The sequence below is a fragment of the Schistosoma mansoni genome, chromosome W, assembly GCF_000237925.1.
Source record: "Schistosoma mansoni strain Puerto Rico chromosome W, complete genome".
Taxonomy (NCBI): domain Eukaryota; kingdom Metazoa; phylum Platyhelminthes; class Trematoda; order Strigeidida; family Schistosomatidae; genus Schistosoma; species Schistosoma mansoni.
The window spans coordinates 45,669,605-45,690,494 of record NC_031502.1 but is presented as its reverse complement, the minus strand read 5'-3'; the positions used below and the strand labels follow the sequence as shown (position 1 = coordinate 45,690,494).

Genomic DNA, 20,890 nt, shown 5'->3' with positions numbered 1-20,890 from the left:
CCATTCCTCGTTAAGGTCAACCGACGATCATCGATCTCCGTATTGAAGTGGTCTCGCTATTTTCCTTGTACCTACTCTTATGGAGATATTTCAGAAATAACTTTATGCGTATTGTACTATCATCAGCCATAGTACGTGGATATGACGAAAGGGTGATCCAACCTAGGTAGTAACCATGGGGTCTTTATTTGACGTAAGCTGGAATGTCACATCGTTCAAGTTAGACTTGATTAAGCCTGCAACCAAAGACACAGAAAACCGACGGGGCGATGTTCACTCTTTTTAGTCAGTTTTCTTTCTAATGGTGGCAAAATTGGAAACCACTAGCCAGTATAACATTTGGGTGGAAGATTATATTTCCAATACATTCAAGATCTGAGCTTGGAGTAAACTCAATGCTTCCCTCGACATTACTGTTCGAACATTTTCAACGAAATACCGGAATTGTCAAATGTGAAAAATCGGGTTAAAATAACGGTGTAGATATGTACATATAGATGTGACGAAAGTAAAGTTCACTGACCACATATACTTTGACTAAAAATTTATTGCACAAGTTTGTTGTTTGATCATATTTCTATGAAAAGTTCACATTAGATTTTCAAGTGAGGAGTTGGGTTTGCTCATAGTTCCGTCGCTGAGATTTTGACAAGCAGAATTTCCTTACCAATAAAATACTTAAAGTCGGCATCCAACTACTGTAAAACTATTTTCACTACAAATCTTGTTAGGCTTACTTCTCCCACGAATACCACTGGATCTGACGTAGTGTTACCACAAGTTCAACATAATAAGATTTGCGTATTGCTGTGTTTGCGTATTGCTGTGTTTGAGTGTAGCTTAAGTAACGTTATAACTCTATTTTAAGTATCCGTGGACAACGTGTGCTAACTAAATATGCCACGCTGTCGCAAAGGAAGGAAGAGCCCCTACAGAACTGATGAAATAGCACAAAATGTTAAGAGTTCTTTTATTAGAGATGGAGAAAATAACTTGCGCAATTACTCACAACCTGTTGATGATGGCATGAAAGTAAGTTTGAACATGTGATTGCAATTCACTTATTATCCCCGATTCAGAGGTGTATTAACGTAAAATTCAGTTTATTGTGTGCCAACTAACATATCAGGCCTGAGAATAACTGTTTAACTAGTCTGACAAAAAAGTTTAGTCATGATTATATTTTAAAAAAAATTTACTTGACATATTTCGTGTTTCATTGAATTTTCGTTTTTGAAGAAAATACAGGACAACCCACCGATGAATAAAGTATAGAAAAAGAGTGTGATTTTTATCTGAATTCCTTTTTGGAAATTATTTCCTAATTTATATGTGCTAACGTCACTCATAAGTAAATGTATTTGAACATGTAAATCATAAAAATATGAAAACTCTTTAGTCTGCGCAGCAAAATTTGACAACTTAGATTATTCTGAAAGGAAGAAGTTATTCAAAGCTGCCATGGTTTTCACTCAACACTTAGTGCTCTTCTCTGAGAAAAATCTTTATGACGGAGTGAAGCATAATGTTTCTTAGAAACAAATAGTCTTCAGTCTTCAGTAATAAGGATAGTAGGTTGATGAACCTGTGTTAATCCTGACAGACTTCCTTCCAGTGAAGGTCCAGCTTCTTTTTGAAAATGTTCACTGATGGTGCTGATACCACTTGTTCTGGTAAAGCGTTCCAGTCATTGACCACTCGATGAGAAAAACGGGACCCCACCTTTAGTTTATTAGATCGCGGTTTCAGAACCTTCTTGCTATGACCCCGGAGATTATTAGTGCTGGAGGGAGCAAAAAGATAAGACATATTAACACCCAGATCATAATTAAAGATACGAAATGCCAGTATAAGGTCACCGCATCCTACGATAAGATAAGGGGTCGAATGTTGCTCATAATATGAATCCTGATTCACGTGCCATGTTTCTTTTTGTCTTGACATGGATGAATAAAACGAATTGAGAGGAGCGAGTTGTTAATATACGATATGCTTGAAAGTGGAGAGCCTTATCTCTTTATCTATCATTCATTGTGTTTGTTTGTGGGCTTCTGCTATTTAAGGTGATAGTTTTTAAATTGTCTATACAAAAGCGTTTTATTTGAATTGGACTAGCCTTTAGGGTTTATTAAAATTATCAATGCTTTAACCTGATATCCACGGAATAATATATTTAAATTATAATAACGGTATAACTAAACTTAATGCATCCCTCATTTTTGTCATTTTATATGAGGTTTTAAACACCAAAGGTTTAAATTAGTTTGGAATCGTTTTTGACAACTTAATTCCGGAGTTTTGCAATTCTGACTGACTAAAAATTCAGTGTTTTAAACATAAGTGTTGTTACCTAGAAAGATGACTGCGCTCAGTTTCATGTCAGTCGTCGGATAATTGAGTGTTTGTTTAATGAATCTTTTAAATACTCTTCATATATGAATCAGCTTTCCATTTTATTTATATAAACATGAAACTGTAATATAGTGAGGTGTCACAGTTTTTGTATCTGTTACAGAAGTAGCACTGACGATTGCACAACATTCCCAGAAGCTTTACTTAGTGCTTATATCAAGGTGATGATGCTTCCATTCATTATATTTTTGTTTATAGCTCAGATTTTGCCAAAAAATGTAACTCTGAAATTGCTTTGAGTCTACAAAAAGTGTAGAGGATTTGGTTAACCTTTCCATAGATGCTTTAAGCACTTAACTTTGATGTGCTTTAGAGAAAACTTGAAGTTTGGGAGAACTATGCCGATGGAGTTGTATCTTATGACCTTAATGCTTTTATCGTAAAACTTTTATTGTCTTTTCAGTTGACGTCATAAAAAATTTTAAAAATATCAATTTGCATATGAAAACTAACAATTTCAATATTGAACCACCTAAGACCTAAAATCTAGCTGAATCAGTTTGTTTGACATAAGTTTCTGAATGTATGGATTTAAATGTGGTCATAAGACAAAATAAAGTCCCCGATTTAAATGCTTTTGTGCTGATAGAAAACTGGTATTACTTTATAATAAGGGCTACTGGTTGGCTGTATCTTAGAGTTTTAGGGGTTTATACTAGTCTTCTATTCATTATAAATATTAGCTTGTATAGCCATAAGTGTTAGGTGTGAATCAATCTGGGAATGTTTTTAAGGTTTAACTTTCTGTTTCTTTGCTAACTGAATTGTTTGGCATTATTCAACTTTGTGGGATATTTACTATAAATCTCATGAGACCTAAATGGTAAAAATGTCAACTTGATCATGCTTGTATATCTATATGCGTTCTCTAATCACTTTTGGAGTAAAAATTCATTTATTCGTTTAGTTGCAACTTTGGTTTTTAAATCGAGTTTGTTTGGTCAGGTATAAAGTCGAAGTGAAAATCTGTGAAATCTTTGACCTCTCTTAGTATGTAAACATAGACATATGTTTGAAAATTTGTAGATCGGTTTTAGTTAGTCACGTGTGACTTTAAACCTAATAAACATATATTTATGCATCGGTTCAAGTTATAATACGGCATTAACAATGCAAAGTAAAATTATTTCTTAAGGAATACCATGGTAGTAGAGGTAAGAACGATATCAGGATTATTCGACAAAATGGGATAAAGAAAAAGTGGTTTAAAGGTATCATGACATTTTAGGACCCAAATGCCACGGAAAGACAAATGAGAAACGCACCTGCCCCAGTGCAAGCGATTCTAAGCCATGTCACTCAAAGTCTTCAACCGCGAGTTATGTTAGTCACGTGAAACCCATTCCGTTAGTCTACGCCTATCCATATATCTCAGTTCATTTTTCAGTCACCTCAAGAACTAGTGCCCCGTCTTAGTTTGATCACTCTAAATATTCTTTCAACCAACTCCTATAGCAGGCAACATCGTCCGTTTTTTGACCTCACCTAATCAGCATAAAGAACCTGTACGACCTATCCTTCGTGTATTCAGGGTCTTCATTGGTACTTCTCGTGGCCTCCTGGGAGTATTTATGGTATAAAGTGAAGAAGCCAAACAAATTATTTTGGGATACATTCTTCCAGGCAGTTTCTTGTGCTTTGTTCTACTTAACAGGACAGTGAGAACTCGGAAACATAAAAACGCACGCCGTTTATTTTCCCTTATCCTCGTCTAGTCGCTCACTGATTACATTCGGATTAGGTAAAAGACAAGTTGTATGGAAGGCTTTTCATCCTAAATCGATAAGCTAAATGCTCAGATAATAATGGTGAGATTGGTTTTGATGTCCAAGTAGGTGGTATAAAGCAAAGTAAGAGGCACTTAGAGTAGTTGAAGAAAATAGTCTTCTGCATTATGTAGTTAAAGGAAAAACGCACATAAACGATACATAGGAAATATCTATATTGGATAAAAAGATGAATATATGTACACTATTACATATTTGGACATAGTTTTTGAAGGAGGGCAATTTAGTTACACCGTTTTCGAACGGCTTTTCTAAAACTCTCTGCTGGTGGTGATTGTATTTAATCGTGATCTTGACTAGCACGTAGTGATAAAGGAGTAAATGGTATCTTTTTCGATCTTACAAGCTCATTTAGAGGTTAGTGCTATAAATTGTTTTGCCACTTTTACCCCTCAAACAAAACGAATAAAAGTTACAGACAATCATTTCATTTTAAACCAAAACATATCTCGAAATGTTCAGAACCTGGATTCTATTGCTTATTTCTATATGAATTATGTTCAAAGCTATTTTATTCGATGTCAAATTACATGATTATATGCAACTTACGGTTAAGTGAGACTATAAATTTAAAATCACTATCCATAAATCCGAGAAAATGATTTGATCTACTCAATAACTCTATCGAACATACAGTAAAAAAATTCAGTCTTGTGAGCGTTTAAATTATTTATTTTTATTTATTTGAACACATAAATATTGGTAAAAGGGAGCACCAGATACATATGCGCCGCACAAATCTCATTTCATTTGTGTGAGGGCTGTGATACTGCCCAGGTGCACAAACAAAAGCAGGTGGTTTCTTTAGGGGACCACACCCTGAGCCTTTGACCTAAAGGTCTGACCCAAAAGGCAGTGGAGCATCGTGAGGAGATGTAGTCCCATGGTAGCCGGTGACCAACGATTGATTCATCCACCATTTATTCCCTGGAGCCCATGTGTACCATTGGTTTGGAATCAAGGTTTTCCAACTCCACCAGGTGGACTCGCCGCGTCCACCAACCCGTTTAAAGCGCCGGCCGTACCAAGGTATTTGGGGGCTAGCGTTTAAAAGTGTATGTGAATGATGATTTATTTCTGAATTTGAAATCAGGTAGATTTCATTGCTTGATCGGTTGGACGCCCGATCCCATAAACTTTTCCTACAACTTTTATAATGAATTAAAATCAACGGAATGCATTATTTGCATGTAGTTACTTACAGTGCCTACGTCAATATATGTTGCTCAACTGGTCATCTTAATTATGGGAAGACGCACTTAAGATGTATACATTATGAGTTATACCCGAAAATTTAAAAGTATATTCTAAGTAGCTCTACAGGTAGGCCACTCTGAAGCACTGGTTATTAGTCCGTCAGAGTGCTTCATTGTTGGTTAGATCATATGATTAGCTAGTAAACTAGTCAACTAATCAAGATAAAAGTTTGATATTGATACTGATTCGTTAAAATTTTATTAAAATTTATCCAGCAGGTGTTTTACAGAAGCGTACCAGAAAATGTTATGAAAGAACAAATATATGGAGAACGTCTCTATAGACAACTGCCAAATGAGGGTCAAAACATGAATAAATATGTGGTAAATTCATTTTGACGAGATACGTTTCGGTTGCACTAGCTAATTTTCCATGCACTTCAGTTCTGCTTGTTTTTCAGTTAGCATTTTACCTACATTTCTGCCCTGAGACTATTGAACACTATGTTATCATAACTTTAAAGCAAGTCGCGTTTCTTAATTGAGGCAGATTTGAACTTTGACTAGTATTATAATAGAGAAAGAGCTATGGGATAGAGACTATCACTTCACATTTGTGAAGCTAAAATGGTATTAAACTGTCGTGTAATTATTAGAATTCATAAAAGTTTGAATGATTTATTGAGAGTGTTTGTGTATAGTAGGCATCTTAAGTCATAACGATATTGGTGGTTAATTTTTTAAAGTCACATTTTTGTGAACACCCGTCATCATTTAAAACTACTGTATAATTATCGTAAGCTTTTATTTATGCCGTAAAAATAAGTTTTTTGAAAGTGAAGATATTTTGTGCTCTGAGTAAAATTCTAACATTTCTATGAATGCATTTAATATCCATACTATACAACTTATGAAGTAAGTCTATAAAAATATTTTAATTTTTTCTACGAACCTCTGATCAGTAAAAACAGTTTCAGTCAAAAACTACCACTGAACACAATACATACTATAAAAATACATTTACTGAGGTTTTGCTTTTTTTAATTTAAACCTATGTTCATTTCTTTACAGTTTCATGTTGATTAGTGTCATTTTTGCAAAATAACGTCTACATATTTCAGATGTCATTTTAAATTATTTATTTTTTATGCTTCTACGCACCCATTTAAACTTGGGCGAAAACGGTGTTCTTTTTCCATAGTCACTAAAATAACAATCTTTATTAGAATAATACAGTGATATTTATACTTTTATTATGATAGAGTTTTCAAGAGTATTGGTTTGATGCTAAAAAACCAAGATATTGTGTTATTTTATTTATAAAGATCCTTAGTTGTATTTGATGGAAATACAGATTATTACTATAAAACTACGTTCTAGGTCGACTATAAACCAAATCCGGTACATATAGGCAAAACAATTTCTTACAACATAAGAGTCAGTAATAGTGAAATATCCAGTACTTAATTTTCTTATTTATAGATTCAATTCACCAGTTTATACAGATTCTGTTAAAGTGATTGGTTTGGGAGATGATAGAACAAGGCTCATGAAAATAACTAAAGCATGAACTGTAATCATAATTCAAAAGTCAATAACTTGGACTATTGAGAAGGCAGGCGACAATCAGTTTAGAACAGTAAATATTCCTATGAAAGATTTTATTTGAGTTCATTTAGGAAACTGGTATTTTAAGTAAATATATACTCAAACTAAATGATCTTGAATATGTGTCTTTGAGTTGTTTAGTGTCAGAGTCAATATTATCTTTGTTGTTTATGTGTCTTTGAGTTGTTTAGTGTCAGAGTCAATATTATCTTTGTTGTTTACCTAGAAATTTTATATTTATTTGAAATAAAGAATTATCAGTGACTAAGATATATTCGTACAATGCAAGTGAACTGAGTAAATAAACATGTCATGCAACTCACCATAATCTGTAGTCATTTGTAATTTTTACACTACTTATATATATATATACATATATATATATATATATATATATATATATGACTACCTGCACGTTAAGACAGCTATATTAAAAATGTGGTGCACTCAAATATGAATTCCGTGAGCGAGTGGAAAAATACACATTAACATACATTAATATTGAATCTTTACCATTATCTAATGTTGTAGGATGCGTATGATCGTATGAAACCGTCCACTGTGTACAACGACATGTCAAATACAGCAAGGTAATAAATTATCTTCACTAACAACATCCTAACAATTAATCCTTTTGTACGTGATCAAAGTGGTGAAATGAGTGATCTATTCAGTTATTTTTGCAAATATTTTCTCAATATAAACATTATTAACACGAAGCAACATGAAAATATTTTTATTTTTACCAAGTATAATATATACGCTTTGAAAGTTAATTTACTTATAAAAAAACTGCTTTAATCAACTTAGCCATTGTTTTTCAAAACTTGATATTTGCTACAAATAATGATTGACGGTAAATTCATTTCAGGTGGAATATTGTTTCTTTATATCTCTTATCATTGTAGATAACATAAGAAAAGCCTGGAGATTAATCGTGATTGGTGATTGATCTGTGTTTCCTTAATCTTACCGATAGGTTTGTAGTAAGGTTTTTCCGAGTTACAAATAACATTCGTGGGTACAATAGAAGTGAATTATTGCATTCACTTACACAGGTAGTTTTCGTCAAACGTTTTGTTTACTTATACAACACATTTGATTGTACTTTGATTTTCGAGCAAGTAAACCTAGGAGATTGAAATATATTATGGTATCAATTAGGGTTGAAGACCTCAACTATTTTTAGTTATTCAGTAATATATACTGCTTGTAATCGATTTTTAACATTATTTGTTAAGAAAGTGATTATTCTCTAATACAATGAATTGAACAACCAGTTATTTTTTACTCATGTCATTACATTGTAGGTCGTATCCAAAATGGAATGATTACGATCGCTCGCGTTCGATCAATTCGTACAAGGTCGAAGATATTCCTTACAACAGGTAAAAGCACTCCATTAGTTCTTGTCTCGATAATTAGCAAACAGAAATGATTTAAAAGAAACAAATGAGCAGAACTTTGTCTGTTGGTTCATTGTTTCCCTCCGGCTAAAAATATTACAACCTACAATATTAATTTATTTTTCTTCTTTTATTTCTTGAAATTAGTTCAGTTAGGCCTACGGTAATTAATGGTTAAGAATGGTCTTGATTCTACTAACATAATTATTACAAACAGGATAATATTGTCATTGACACGCACAACCGTTAGACAGTGACCCTCAAATGGTAAAGCTCATGAAGAAGGCAAGATATTCACCGAAGGGGAGACTACGACAGAACAACCCCAAATATGTAGTAATAAAGCCTGACCTTCAAACAAAAAGAAGTTATCAAATTAAAAGTAATAACAACAAATCAGAATTAAACATTAATGGTCTTGTTGAAATAAGAATTATGGAAAGTGTTATTGTGATTAAACTGACTGAAAAGGATTAAAATTTAACAAATTTCAGTTTACCTGAGGTATTCGTGATAGTTTTTCATTATCATCAGTAACACATTCTACATATGAACATGAAAAGAACTCAACTGAAATAAAATCGGTAAAAACGTAAATAGGCAGATACAAAGCCAAAGACAATTTGCATCACAACTAGCTGACATGTCAAAGACTTAGTTCTATTAATTAAAATGTAGTTTATTCTCTGAGTGAACAAAATAGTTAGAGAAAATATGTAATATAAGAATACGTCTTCTTACAATTTAAATATTGCAATACTCATCAAACTTAGGCATGACCTCAACATCATAGGTATCTTCAATAGAATAATAATTAGTAATTACTAAAACATTATAGAAACACATTACTAAAGAAATGACGGTAATTGAGGATAAAAATGTGCATGATATTTCACTTGGATTAGAAAATTAAATCAGTTAAAGCTTAATAACTTCAGATACAACAACTTCACCAAGTGAATGATTTTGAAAATGCTTTTTTAATTACTTATAAAAGTAGAAATATTCGAGACGAATTTGAGCCACGCAACGCATCTCAACACGCAAATAATTTAATGGGTGATTTACCAACACCTAGGTGAGTACTATAATATTTATATAATACATGAAGTTTGGAATTAAAGTGACATCGTTGAGAATTCGGAATAAATTTTAAACTGTTTCCGCAAAATCATACTTTTCAATATGTTAGTAATTTTGCACCAAATAATCAGTACTACATATATCCACAGCATATTGTAAAAGTGACTTCATGCTGAATTCTAAAGTGAAGTGTGATAGTTTTGATCCATTGAGTATTTCGCCAAACTCCTACAACCACTATGATTTTACGAAAACACAGAAAATATTACTGACGGATAAGCCGAATACTAGCACGTAATTAAACCAGTTATTCGTTTCTAATGTTATGTTTTTTAAATACTTTTCAATACAGAAATATTCGTGATGGATTTGAACCACGCCAAACGCCTCTATACTCAAATAATATGATGGGTGAATTGCCAGTACCTAGGTAAGTGCTATCACGTGCACATAAACACAGAAGCTTTGTGGTTCTAAATTTCGACACACATATTATTTGTGTGTAACATGTTTGCATTCTATTCTCTATATATGGTTTGGATTTTATTGAACTCTTTCCAACAAGAAATGATGTGGTTTCTAAAATATGTTCTGAATGTTTGTTTTGCCATTGTGTGACTTGAAGTTCACAGTTTTGTGAACTGATTTCACCTGTAACCTACTGACAATCTGTCACTAGATCTTGTTACCTTATTGGTTCGTTTAATGATAACGTTGTCATTTATAGTGGTAGTCCTGTTAGTTTTACTTTAATTAGTGTCATTTGACAGTATTGAGGGATTGAATTTCTCGATTCTTTTGGATTTCAAATTATGTGTTGGAATTCATCTCTCTGTATCTCAGATTGACAACACTGGATTTAATTCTGTGACACAATACATTTACCGAGGTGTTAATGTTACTGTGTCTGATTGTTTGATTGATACGTTTTCTCCTTTTGTCAAATTGTGTTGAAATAGAGTTTGTTGAAAGTTTTTTCGGTACATTGTTCTTTGTGTTTTCTACACGTCTGTGATAATTAGGAGTATATAAATTAGTATACCAACTAGGAATCCCAGGATTAACGTGATTTAATCAAGAAGTATTATATGAGCAAGAACGAGCATATTGTATTTGGAATTCGAAATCAAGCAGTCATCATGTACAAAGGAATCATTCTACATTTAAACACCACATCCGACACAACTTGAAGGAGAATCAAAAGTTCTGTTATTAATCGTACCTCTTCTCGTTAGGTTCACTACGTGTCTGCCCGAATGTGTAGTAGATGTAGACTCTGTACGATCTAGGATATATTCATTAGTATTAGAATTAACAACCGAAATGTGAACAGAATCACCTAGGTCTTTGTATTCATACAATCACTATATCGGTTTTGTAGTGAAACCACTGATATCTAGAATTTGCATCATAGACTTTCCAACAATGTCCTCCCTCACGAAATAATTTTGAGTCCTTACGTCGCAATGTAATGATCGATTTGACGTTCCCAATCGGTATTATCTTCTTATATCTCACACTTTGATTATTATATGTATGTATTTTGTGATACGCACTGACATACAATTTGAGGCATTCCATCATGTGCACTTGACTTGCATACAAAATATGACACAAAGTCCTTTTGCTTTTTATATTAGAATATACAGATAAATATGCATTGATATGTGCAATTAACACATGTGATTCACCTAGGCTTGAGTCAACTGCAGGACGATCAAGTGAAAAATGTGCACCTGCTTCATACCCAGTAGGTTAATCTTCGATTCCATTTGAATTTTCTGCCTGTGCAAACTTTATAACTGGGTATACTGGTTCTCTGATTATTTCGGGAAAACGTGCTATTCCCTCTGATTCATCATACTACTGACTGAGGACTATACTCAAAATACATTGGTCGTGAGAATATCCAACATCTGATATAATAATATCAGATATGTGACTAGAATTCGACTCATTTGGGACATATTTATCAGATTCATTAGGAATATCATTATAGATAAATCCATTGTGAGGACAAATGACATTTGATATGACATCATAATTTGATTTTTCTGAAATATTTTCCTCATATTTATTAAGAATTTAATTAAAGAATAATGGATAATTAGAAAAATTAGCATCTACCAAAACTGAATCCGGTTTTCGATCATGATTTGACTCATTCAACATTTTATCTTCAGAGTTGTAAGAAATTTTATCAGAAATATGTGAATCATTATGACAAACCATATCTGATACAATAACACGAGAAATCCGATAAGAAGTTGGTTGATTAGAAGCTTTTATCTCCCAATTATTCTGGTTTTCATTTAACTCTGAACTGCTATGTGACGTTATACCGCTTCTAGAAGTTTTGGATAAAGATAAGTGATCATTAGAAACACTCAACTTAGTGGAATCACAAATTTTAACATTAGTTTCAGCGAAACGAATCATGGTATTACAAACCGACTGAATTTGTCCAGTTTTACCACATTTAAAGCATTAGGAATTACGAAATACACATGAACTACATAGGTGAAACTTGCCACAGAATAAGCATTTACTAAACTTGCGTTCATTTTCATGAACTGTTTCAAAACTCCCCAATGAATTGTTATCTGAGTAAGCTTGATTACGTATTGGACTGGGATGACATAGTAAAGCAGTGAAATTTCTGGAGTCCTGATCAATTATTTTATTGAATTTTCCTTCTTTATCGCATTCAAAATTTGTATATTTTATTTAGTCTAGTAGTAGTTGCTTGAGAGTTGCATAAGGGAGTGAAATCGACTTGTCTGGAAGTGCCAAAGTCTTTATTAAGCTGTGTGCTTCTTTTCCGATGAATGTAAGGAAATGAGCCACAATATAAACATCCTCAACATCTTCCTTGATCATAGCCCAGGTTTCGAACCTTTCCATGTAATCCTCAAAGGAATCAAAATCTGAGTGTATGTCCAACCGTTCCATCACGGGCTCCATCGCGACGCCAATGTGATAATTAGGAGTATATGAATTATTATGCAAACTGGTAATCCCAGCAATAACGTAACTTAATCAGGAAGTATTATATGAGTATGAACGAACATATTGTATTTGAAATTCGAAGTCTAGCAGTCATCATGTGCAAAGGTTTCATTAGTTCATGCAAACACCATAATGTCTTTTTTTGTAGTAATTTTTTGTACCATACTTCAAGTTGAGTGACTTGCAACAATTTTCTCAGATAATTCATTTTAAATTTGCATCTTTGAAATAACTTTTAACGTAGAAACACTCATACTGGATATGAACCGCGCCACTTATCTCCATATGGAAGTCGTTCAAATAATTTAATGGGGGATATACCAGACGCTAAGTGAGTGGTATAATGTTTGCATAAATAAGCAAGTATTGTATTATTAATTTGCTAATTGTTTCATTTATGTGAAATCTGTTTTTAGCAGATGTGATCGTCTTAAATTCACAGAGAATGGGAACGGGAAGACTGTTGTTCTTATGTTGCTAATAGAAAGTTGGCGATTGATTTACTCCATCTTCCGTAACATATTAACAACTTCAATCAATACTCTCGTTTATGCTTTGATTTCACTTCCACCTGTTTATTTATTTACAAGTAACACATATTGTGGTAATTATTTCTAAAGTGTCAAAAGTCTCTGAAATACCATAGATATATAATATTCTACTCCCAGACATGCTGTCTAATGTGTTCAGTTGATAACAAAATGTTTTTTAACATCCGCGTTTTTCACCGTTTTACCAGTTCAAAATCATGCTTTAAGTTGATAATTTATTTGAGTTTCCCCTCCCCACATAGTAAGTAAATAATGGTTATGCATCTGACATGCATTGTTTACAATAAATATAAATATATTACAGTTGAAGTGAACTTGATATATTGAAATAATATGTGACCTCCTGGAGTTACCACTCATTTTATACGAATAAGCAACATAGTTACTATCAGATTTATTAGATAACCATGGACAGCTAAAATGTATGCTAAACTAATAAAAACTCCCCGACCACTTTTCAAAGTGATTGTCTCAGGAAAACAAAGTTCACTTGGACTCCTATCATCGAGACGAACATCAACCAAAGTAATCATAAATAGATCTTTATTTCTTCCATAATAAGCAATAGGAACTGTACCGCATTGTAAGCTGAAATAAAGCTTGAAAACAAACTTCAAAGCTGCATTTACTTAATCTGATAAATTACCAGTTGAAGAGTAATTATAGTTTACAGTCAATATTTCCGTTAATTATTGTTCTTAGTCTTCTAATCGTTTTTGCTATTGGTGGGTGAGAGAAGTGGTTTGACTATATTACTAGTAAAAAATACATTTAAATTATTTTCTTATCACCACTATTAAAACCATGAGTTAACTGAGTTTTGGAAATCTAATCCATCTCTAAAGGATAAGAAATTGTTAGAAAATGATGAACGAGTGAGGTCACATTTTTCACTCTGTAATTTTTGCTCAGTATTAGGTCCGTTTTCAATCTAACTGGAAAATTGTTTAATGTTTGATTTTTAGTCGGTATGATATCTTATTAAGTAAACAATGGCTTTACTTTGATCCGAAATTTATTCAAAATAATATATTTTATGTTGATTTAGTGTGATTTTTCTTTTCTTAGGACGGAGCATAACTGATTATGTGATGATCAGTGTATTTTGTTAATACCATGAACCAATCCATGTTAGATCATCCTTGAAAAATTTAAGGAACCAAAGGGCCGTTTCGTCGTAGTATGGAACGCCTCAGCAGTGTACATCCACGAACCCGCGTGGGAAAATCGAACATGGGACCCTTGGGCTCGCGCACGAACGTTTAACTCCTTGACCATTGAATCGACATCCAACGGTCTTTAAGTCTAGCTTCAATGAAAACGCGACATTACTCTGTTGTCTTCCATCGTCTTCAGTGGGAACTGTTTTTTTCATTGCACTGCGTTTTATCGTATGTTGACCCTAGCGAAATCTACATGCGTCCTACCTTCGTATCTTATTGTCGACTTAATTTGCGTTAGAGAATAACGGGCTAAATATAAGGATGAATTTCGAATACGAATATTTATCACACACTCGTTGATTTAAACAAACAAATTGAGAAATGGAGAAGAGAAGAGGATCATAGAACGCAAGTGTGCAAACTCGGTTTCACAAAATGTGACTCAATATTTATAACCAGGTAAAAATACGCTAAATACTTGTAATGAATTAGGCAGGCGATACATACATACACTCATATGAAAGTAGTCACAGCTAGTTAGCGAATAACTGACATGGTTAAAATGTGACTCGGAAGCTAGGACAACTCATGTGGACTTGACATAGTACTAGATACCACACTGCCTCACAGCCGACACAGAATAACTCCACGGATCACGGCTTTTCACTAGAACTCCGGAAATTTCACGTTGAAGCTGGCCACTAGTGAGGATGTGATGGGTTTCAAGTACGTGGCCAAGAGGTTGCATGTTCGTGTGTGAGCCCAGAGGTCCTGTGTTCGATTTCTGCATCCAGATTTGTGGTAGTGCATTGCTGAAGTGCCCCCTGCTAGGATGAAACGGCTTTTCGGTTCCCTAAAGTTTTCAACGATGGTTTAACAGTGATAGGTTCATGATTTTAATGCAACTTAACGATCTCCACAACTCCTTACTAACAATTTGATATGTTTTTTTCTATTTGTAATATTTGTTTATCAATAAACAAATGGGAGCAAAATAGTTAGGTAACTGAGAATGTCGGTTAAAGTTGTTGTTGTGCTGCGGAAAGTGGAATAACTCTTTATCTACATCAATAAATATTTTCTTACTGAGATCGTGCGAACCACAGTTTTTTCTTATTATAAACAATTGTTTGTCTAGTAATTACAGTAATTGCAAAGTATGTTTATTATTATATTTTTTTACTATGTTGATATCAATGCATTTCCAAGAATTACACTACCAGATTTTATTCATTTGGTTTGTAGTGGATGTCTTATATGTGGTTTGTTGACTGAAGTTCTACTTTTTATTGTTTAATAACATGTTGCTATTTGTAGCTACCTTTCTAGTTGGCTATTTTTAAAATTTGATTTATGTATTTTTTTTTAATAGAATCTAGTCATAATTAATCCAGTGCTCTTGTTTTCTTTTTCGTCCCCCTTTTTGTTGTTTAACTGTTTACAATGTGTATGTGATTGTAACAGTTAGTTTATTTCTTGGTTTGTTTCTTTGGTTTTATTTCACTACAGGCTTGTTCGGGAAACTTATGAACCCCACTATATTCCTGTGAAATATAACCGTTCAAATAATTTATTGAACGTGTCAGAAACTAGGTCAGTAATACAATGCCTGAACAAATATTGATGGTTTATAAAAAATGTTTTTGAATAAAACAACTTTGTACATTTACATTTTTTAGCAAATGTTCTATTCGTTAGTACGATTCATATATGATTTTGAGATTAAATTCAAACATGATTATTGTAAATAATTTAGTAATTTTAGTAATTTTGCACCAAATAATCAGTACTACATATATCCACAGCACATTATAAAAGTGACTTCATGCTGAAGTCTAGAGTAAAGTGTGATAGTTTTGATCCATTGAGTATTTCACCAAACTCCTACAACCACTATGATTTTACAAAAACACAGAAAATAAGTCGAATATCAGCACATAATTAAACCAGTTATTCGTTTTTAATCAATTTAGACACAATAATCTTCTCAAATGATTTATATTGTTATGTTTTTTAAATACTTTTCAATACAGAAATATTCGAGATAGATTTGAATCACGCCAAACGCCTCTATACTCAAATAATATGATGGGTGAATTGCCAGCACCTAGGTGAGTTCTATCATATGCATATAAACACAGAAGTACTAAACCATACTATGTTTCCTAGTGTTTTGGTTTAGTGTTTGTTTGGTATGCTTTCTGCTTTTGTCCAATTATGGTGAAATAGAATTTTTCGTGGATACGCACTGCTGAGGAGTCCCATAATAGGACGAAACGGCCGTCCAGTGCTTTCAGGTTTTCCATGGTGGTCTAGCTTCAATTGACTCATGATTTCAACTATGGAAATAGGACTTGTTGAAAGTTTTTTTGGTTTATTGATGTTTGTGTACATTTCATGTTTTTATATCATTTTTCAGTATTAATAATTCTTTTAAACATACGTTACACACGATCGTTTTTTGTGCAGCTATGTACAGTATTCGCTGTATTACTTATTTCATATTTCTTATTATCAAACAGTGATTTATTGTTACATATTTTTAATTCCTCTTTTTTTTAACATTTTTTTAGTTCTGTTTCTAGTAATGGAAACACATATTCATACTCTATTCCACAGCGTCCTAATTTGAAAATAATTCGAGAGTAAGTTGTATTGATTGTATAAATTTTTTTCCTGGATAGTCTTTTTTTTAGACAATAAAATGCTTTTTTGTATAAAACAAAAAATGAGTCTATTAGTATCACATATATAAAATTGTTATAACTAATAATAAAGTTCGTATTGAGTTCTGTAATTCAGTAACTTACAAACATGTGACTGAAATTGTTTCTTTTTTTGTTCCGTTATTATTTATATACTTGATGTTCAGTATTGATTTTTAACTCCTGTTTATTTCACCTTTGCAAACGTTATCAATAAAATATTATTTGACATGTTACATAGCTTGTTCCGAGTTGATAAAGATTATGTAATAATAGATGAGTTGTTATATATATATATATATATATATATATATATATACTGTCATTACTAAATCTTGTTATTTATGTAATTAGTTCCCTTTATGAATTTAAGTAAAGTCAGAGCAAATGTCGATGCAGAATATATTTCTTGATTTCTCGTCAGCTGCTTACAACCAAATACGTATTAGAATTTCAATATTGAGATAATAAATGGTATGGAACAGTTGACATAAGTGAATATAAAGGATTGGGATGACAAAAGGTCATCAATGATAACTGAGATATTGTTGTATCCCGAAGAGAATTACGAATAGTAACTTTTGAGGACTATTTATTGGTCAATATAATATGTATATTTCCTATTGTAATTAACCTAATCATATTCGTTTCCTCTTATCACTAACTTTATTTTGACCTTTGAACTATTATTATACGATCCTTGAGTTATCATCAGTTTATTGATTACTATTCACAGCCACATTCGGCTAAATATTGTACAAATGTTATTATCTATTTTATGGGTCGATATGGTTTGTTTGGTTGGTATATAAACTCAGTATGTTTGAAATACAATGATTCATACCACTGAGGCTGTTATTGGTGTTTTGGACTTAACTGGCTAGGCTAGGCAGATCGCAGGACCGGTTAGCACTCTAGGCTGCTCGTACGGTTTCGTGTCACTGTTCCAATCGACAATTCGCTGCTCTCTAATTGGCGGTCTTATCAAGTCACACATTAACTAGGCATCCACTCGGCCAAAAGATATAACAGATATAATCCAGTCCAGGTGTTTTTGCGATGAATGTGTCTTTGTAATGTACCTATTTATGTTCGTCTAATTCCAATATCTAGAAAATGGAATTTACCTTCAACTTCATGTTCCATAGTAAATTCTATATCCTTGTATATATTATTAAACAGACAGAGTAGGTTCATGGAATGCTTGTGATTGTTACAGACAACAAATGTTTTATCAATGTATCTGTAGTAGAGTGTGATACCATGAAATATAATGAATTCATATTATTCTGCATCAATATTTGTTCTGGCTTCTTCTTATTTAGTTTGAATACAAAATTTACAAATTTCAAATGGTTAAACAAACTAATTTCGATTTAATGTTTTGTTCTAGCGAGGATACATATAACAGATATACGGATTAGAATAAAACATAAGATCATATTCATCAAAAATAATGCACCTTGGCAAATACACCAGAAATGATGGTGGTGAGTAATATATTTGATAGTAATAATACTTATGAACTGGTACAAAATATAAATGTAAATTGAGAAAAACATTCATTTTGTACTGCAAATATACTGAAATCATACGATTATTCTTTGTTAGAATTTTACCTAATGATAATAGAAATAAATTCCATTAGAGTTGATTTACCTGTGAGGTCTAGATAAATATTTTTTAAATATCAGAATAACGGTTTGTGGAGATTGCAGTAATTTATCGATTGAATCTATGAGTCAATTTAGGCGAGATTATGGATGCATAGTGCTGAGGAGTCTCATATATAGACGAAACGGCCGTCCAATGCTTCCAGGCTTTCTATGATTATCTAGCTTAAATCGACTCATGAATTCAACCATTAAATCTTTATAAATTATTCAAGACTATGTTTTATGGAATAATATATTATACCAAGAAAAAAGAGTTTTAGAATAGTATTTAAGAAATTATTCATAAAAATTTTCCAGAAATAATGTTCAGGGAAAATTAAATGAAGAACTGTTTTAACACTATACATCTTGACAATACAGAATTAATTAGCATGAAATGACTCAATGGTCTATCAGTTAAGTGCTCTGGTGCGAGACTGGTAGGTCCTGGGTTCGAATCTCACGAGGCGAGGTCGTAGATGAGCATTGCTAAGGAGTCCCACAATAGAACGAAACGGACGTCCGGTGCTTCCAGGTTTTCCCTGGTGGTCTAGCTCCAATTGACTCATGATCTCAACTGTATAAAATTACTTAAATCTCCACAAAACCCCCTTCTGATAACATGAAATAAGTTGAGCTTTTTTTGAAGGTCAAATTTTCGGTAAAAATTTTTTTCCGCCTTTATTGATTGTTTATTTCTACTTCATTTGTGATTGTTTTAATTTTATGTATCTTTGTTTCTTTTAAAAACTTTTCAGATTTATAATTAATAATACAGTAGAACTATAGAATATGAACAATCTTTATCTCAGTATAAACAAATTATTTTTTTTAATAATATTTAGTAATTTTTAGTTATATGTAAAATAAGATTTTGTTTGTATTCTGTATTAAATATAAAATATTCATTATGAATTGTCTTGAAATTTTATAATAATGTTTAAACTTTTCTGAGTTGAAGAATTATACTTCAGAAAATTATTGAGTAAACTAATTTGTCAGCAAATTATGGCATAATAGTTATTTACTTACGCCCGTCACTCCTCGTGGAGGAGCATTTGTCGCTGACAGGTATCTTCTATCGAACTCTGTTCTAGGCGATCTCTTCCAGTTGTTTCTAGTTTCTATTCATCCTTTTGATATATACTGACAAGTCCCGTTCAATTAATTGTCCAACGATGACCTGTAGTGTTGAAGTTTGATCTGTGCATGATCGATCCCCACGAATCCGGCCTGCTGATCTCGAACCTGAGCGTCCACTGAACCTTAAATCCGGTTCAGCAAAATTATGTTGAAAACTTTTCCTAGTACTTATAATAGTGTGATGACTGTATAGTTCTCCTATTTTCTAAGATCTCCTTTCTTTGGTATCTTGATGAGATAGCTTCCTCTCCAATCTATCGGCATTTATTCCCCCTCCCAAATCTTCCTGAATAGAAAGTGGAGCAGATTATAACATAGTATATTAATAAAAATGGTACCTAACATAGAATACTTGCACGGTTGTGTCAATTAATAAACATAATTAAATATTTCAGTCATTTAACAAATAGGATATAGTAGCAAAGAATGACATAGTTATATTAACAAAAATGTTGCAAATACGCAACTGGAACTAAAAAGATAATTTCCTGTAAAAGTAACTTAATAAACTAGCTAACTTTTGAATAAGTCTGTTTTCTTTAAGTTTTTATCATCATAAATATATCTGCGCTATAAAATCATGAAAATCTTTGTTATCAGTGAAATGACAGTTATTTTAGCAGGTCAACGATCGCAAATAATCAGATATATCACATATCATAATTTTCTTTTTGATATTGTAATATGTACCAGCTTACTAAGGGAAATATTGTAAATGCAATATACAGATAGGTCTAGTGCATTCAAGCAAGTGATGTTAATGAAATAATGAGACAATTAATCGTAAAGAAGAATAAGCACGTAAGAGAAATATTTTGTTGCATACAGTATATTTAATAGTGTTAGTAAGTAATGAATCAGCTCTTGAAATAATACCTCATTCATTCATTTATTAGTCCAATGAAATACTACTATTTTCAACAGTTCAAGACAATCGTGAATAAATCATCGCATATTACGAAGATAACTATGTACACAACTATACATTTATGAATCATGAATATGGCAATAAATATTTATTGACAATTTTCATCAATTTACTAACACCTGACACAAAATACCAGTACACTTACTAGATGTGAGAGTGAGAAATTCAATTTCTACTGTAAATACAAGTAATCGTATGAACCCATGATCCATCATAAGAAGGGGTATACAGTTAACGAGTTGTA

At 32.4% G+C, this 20,890-nt stretch overlaps 1 protein-coding gene across 1 annotated transcript; it reads left to right on the top strand.

Moving 5' to 3' along the window:
- Positions 1-897: 897 nt before the first annotated feature.
- Positions 898-19,488, top strand: Smp_074560 (conserved Schistosoma protein, unknown function; the record flags this gene model as incomplete). The annotated part of the gene is made up of 12 exons (XM_018789887.1): positions 898-1,032; positions 5,672-5,779; positions 7,535-7,593; positions 8,314-8,391; positions 9,407-9,487; positions 9,845-9,922; positions 12,746-12,832; positions 15,725-15,808; positions 16,249-16,326; positions 16,789-16,860; positions 18,314-18,410; positions 19,334-19,488. The coding sequence occupies 11 exons, from the start codon at positions 898-900 to the stop codon at positions 18,342-18,344; spliced, it is 891 nt and encodes a 296-aa protein (XP_018655285.1). The 3' UTR covers positions 18,345-18,410; positions 19,334-19,488.
- Between the last annotated feature and the right edge of the window lie 1,402 nt (positions 19,489-20,890).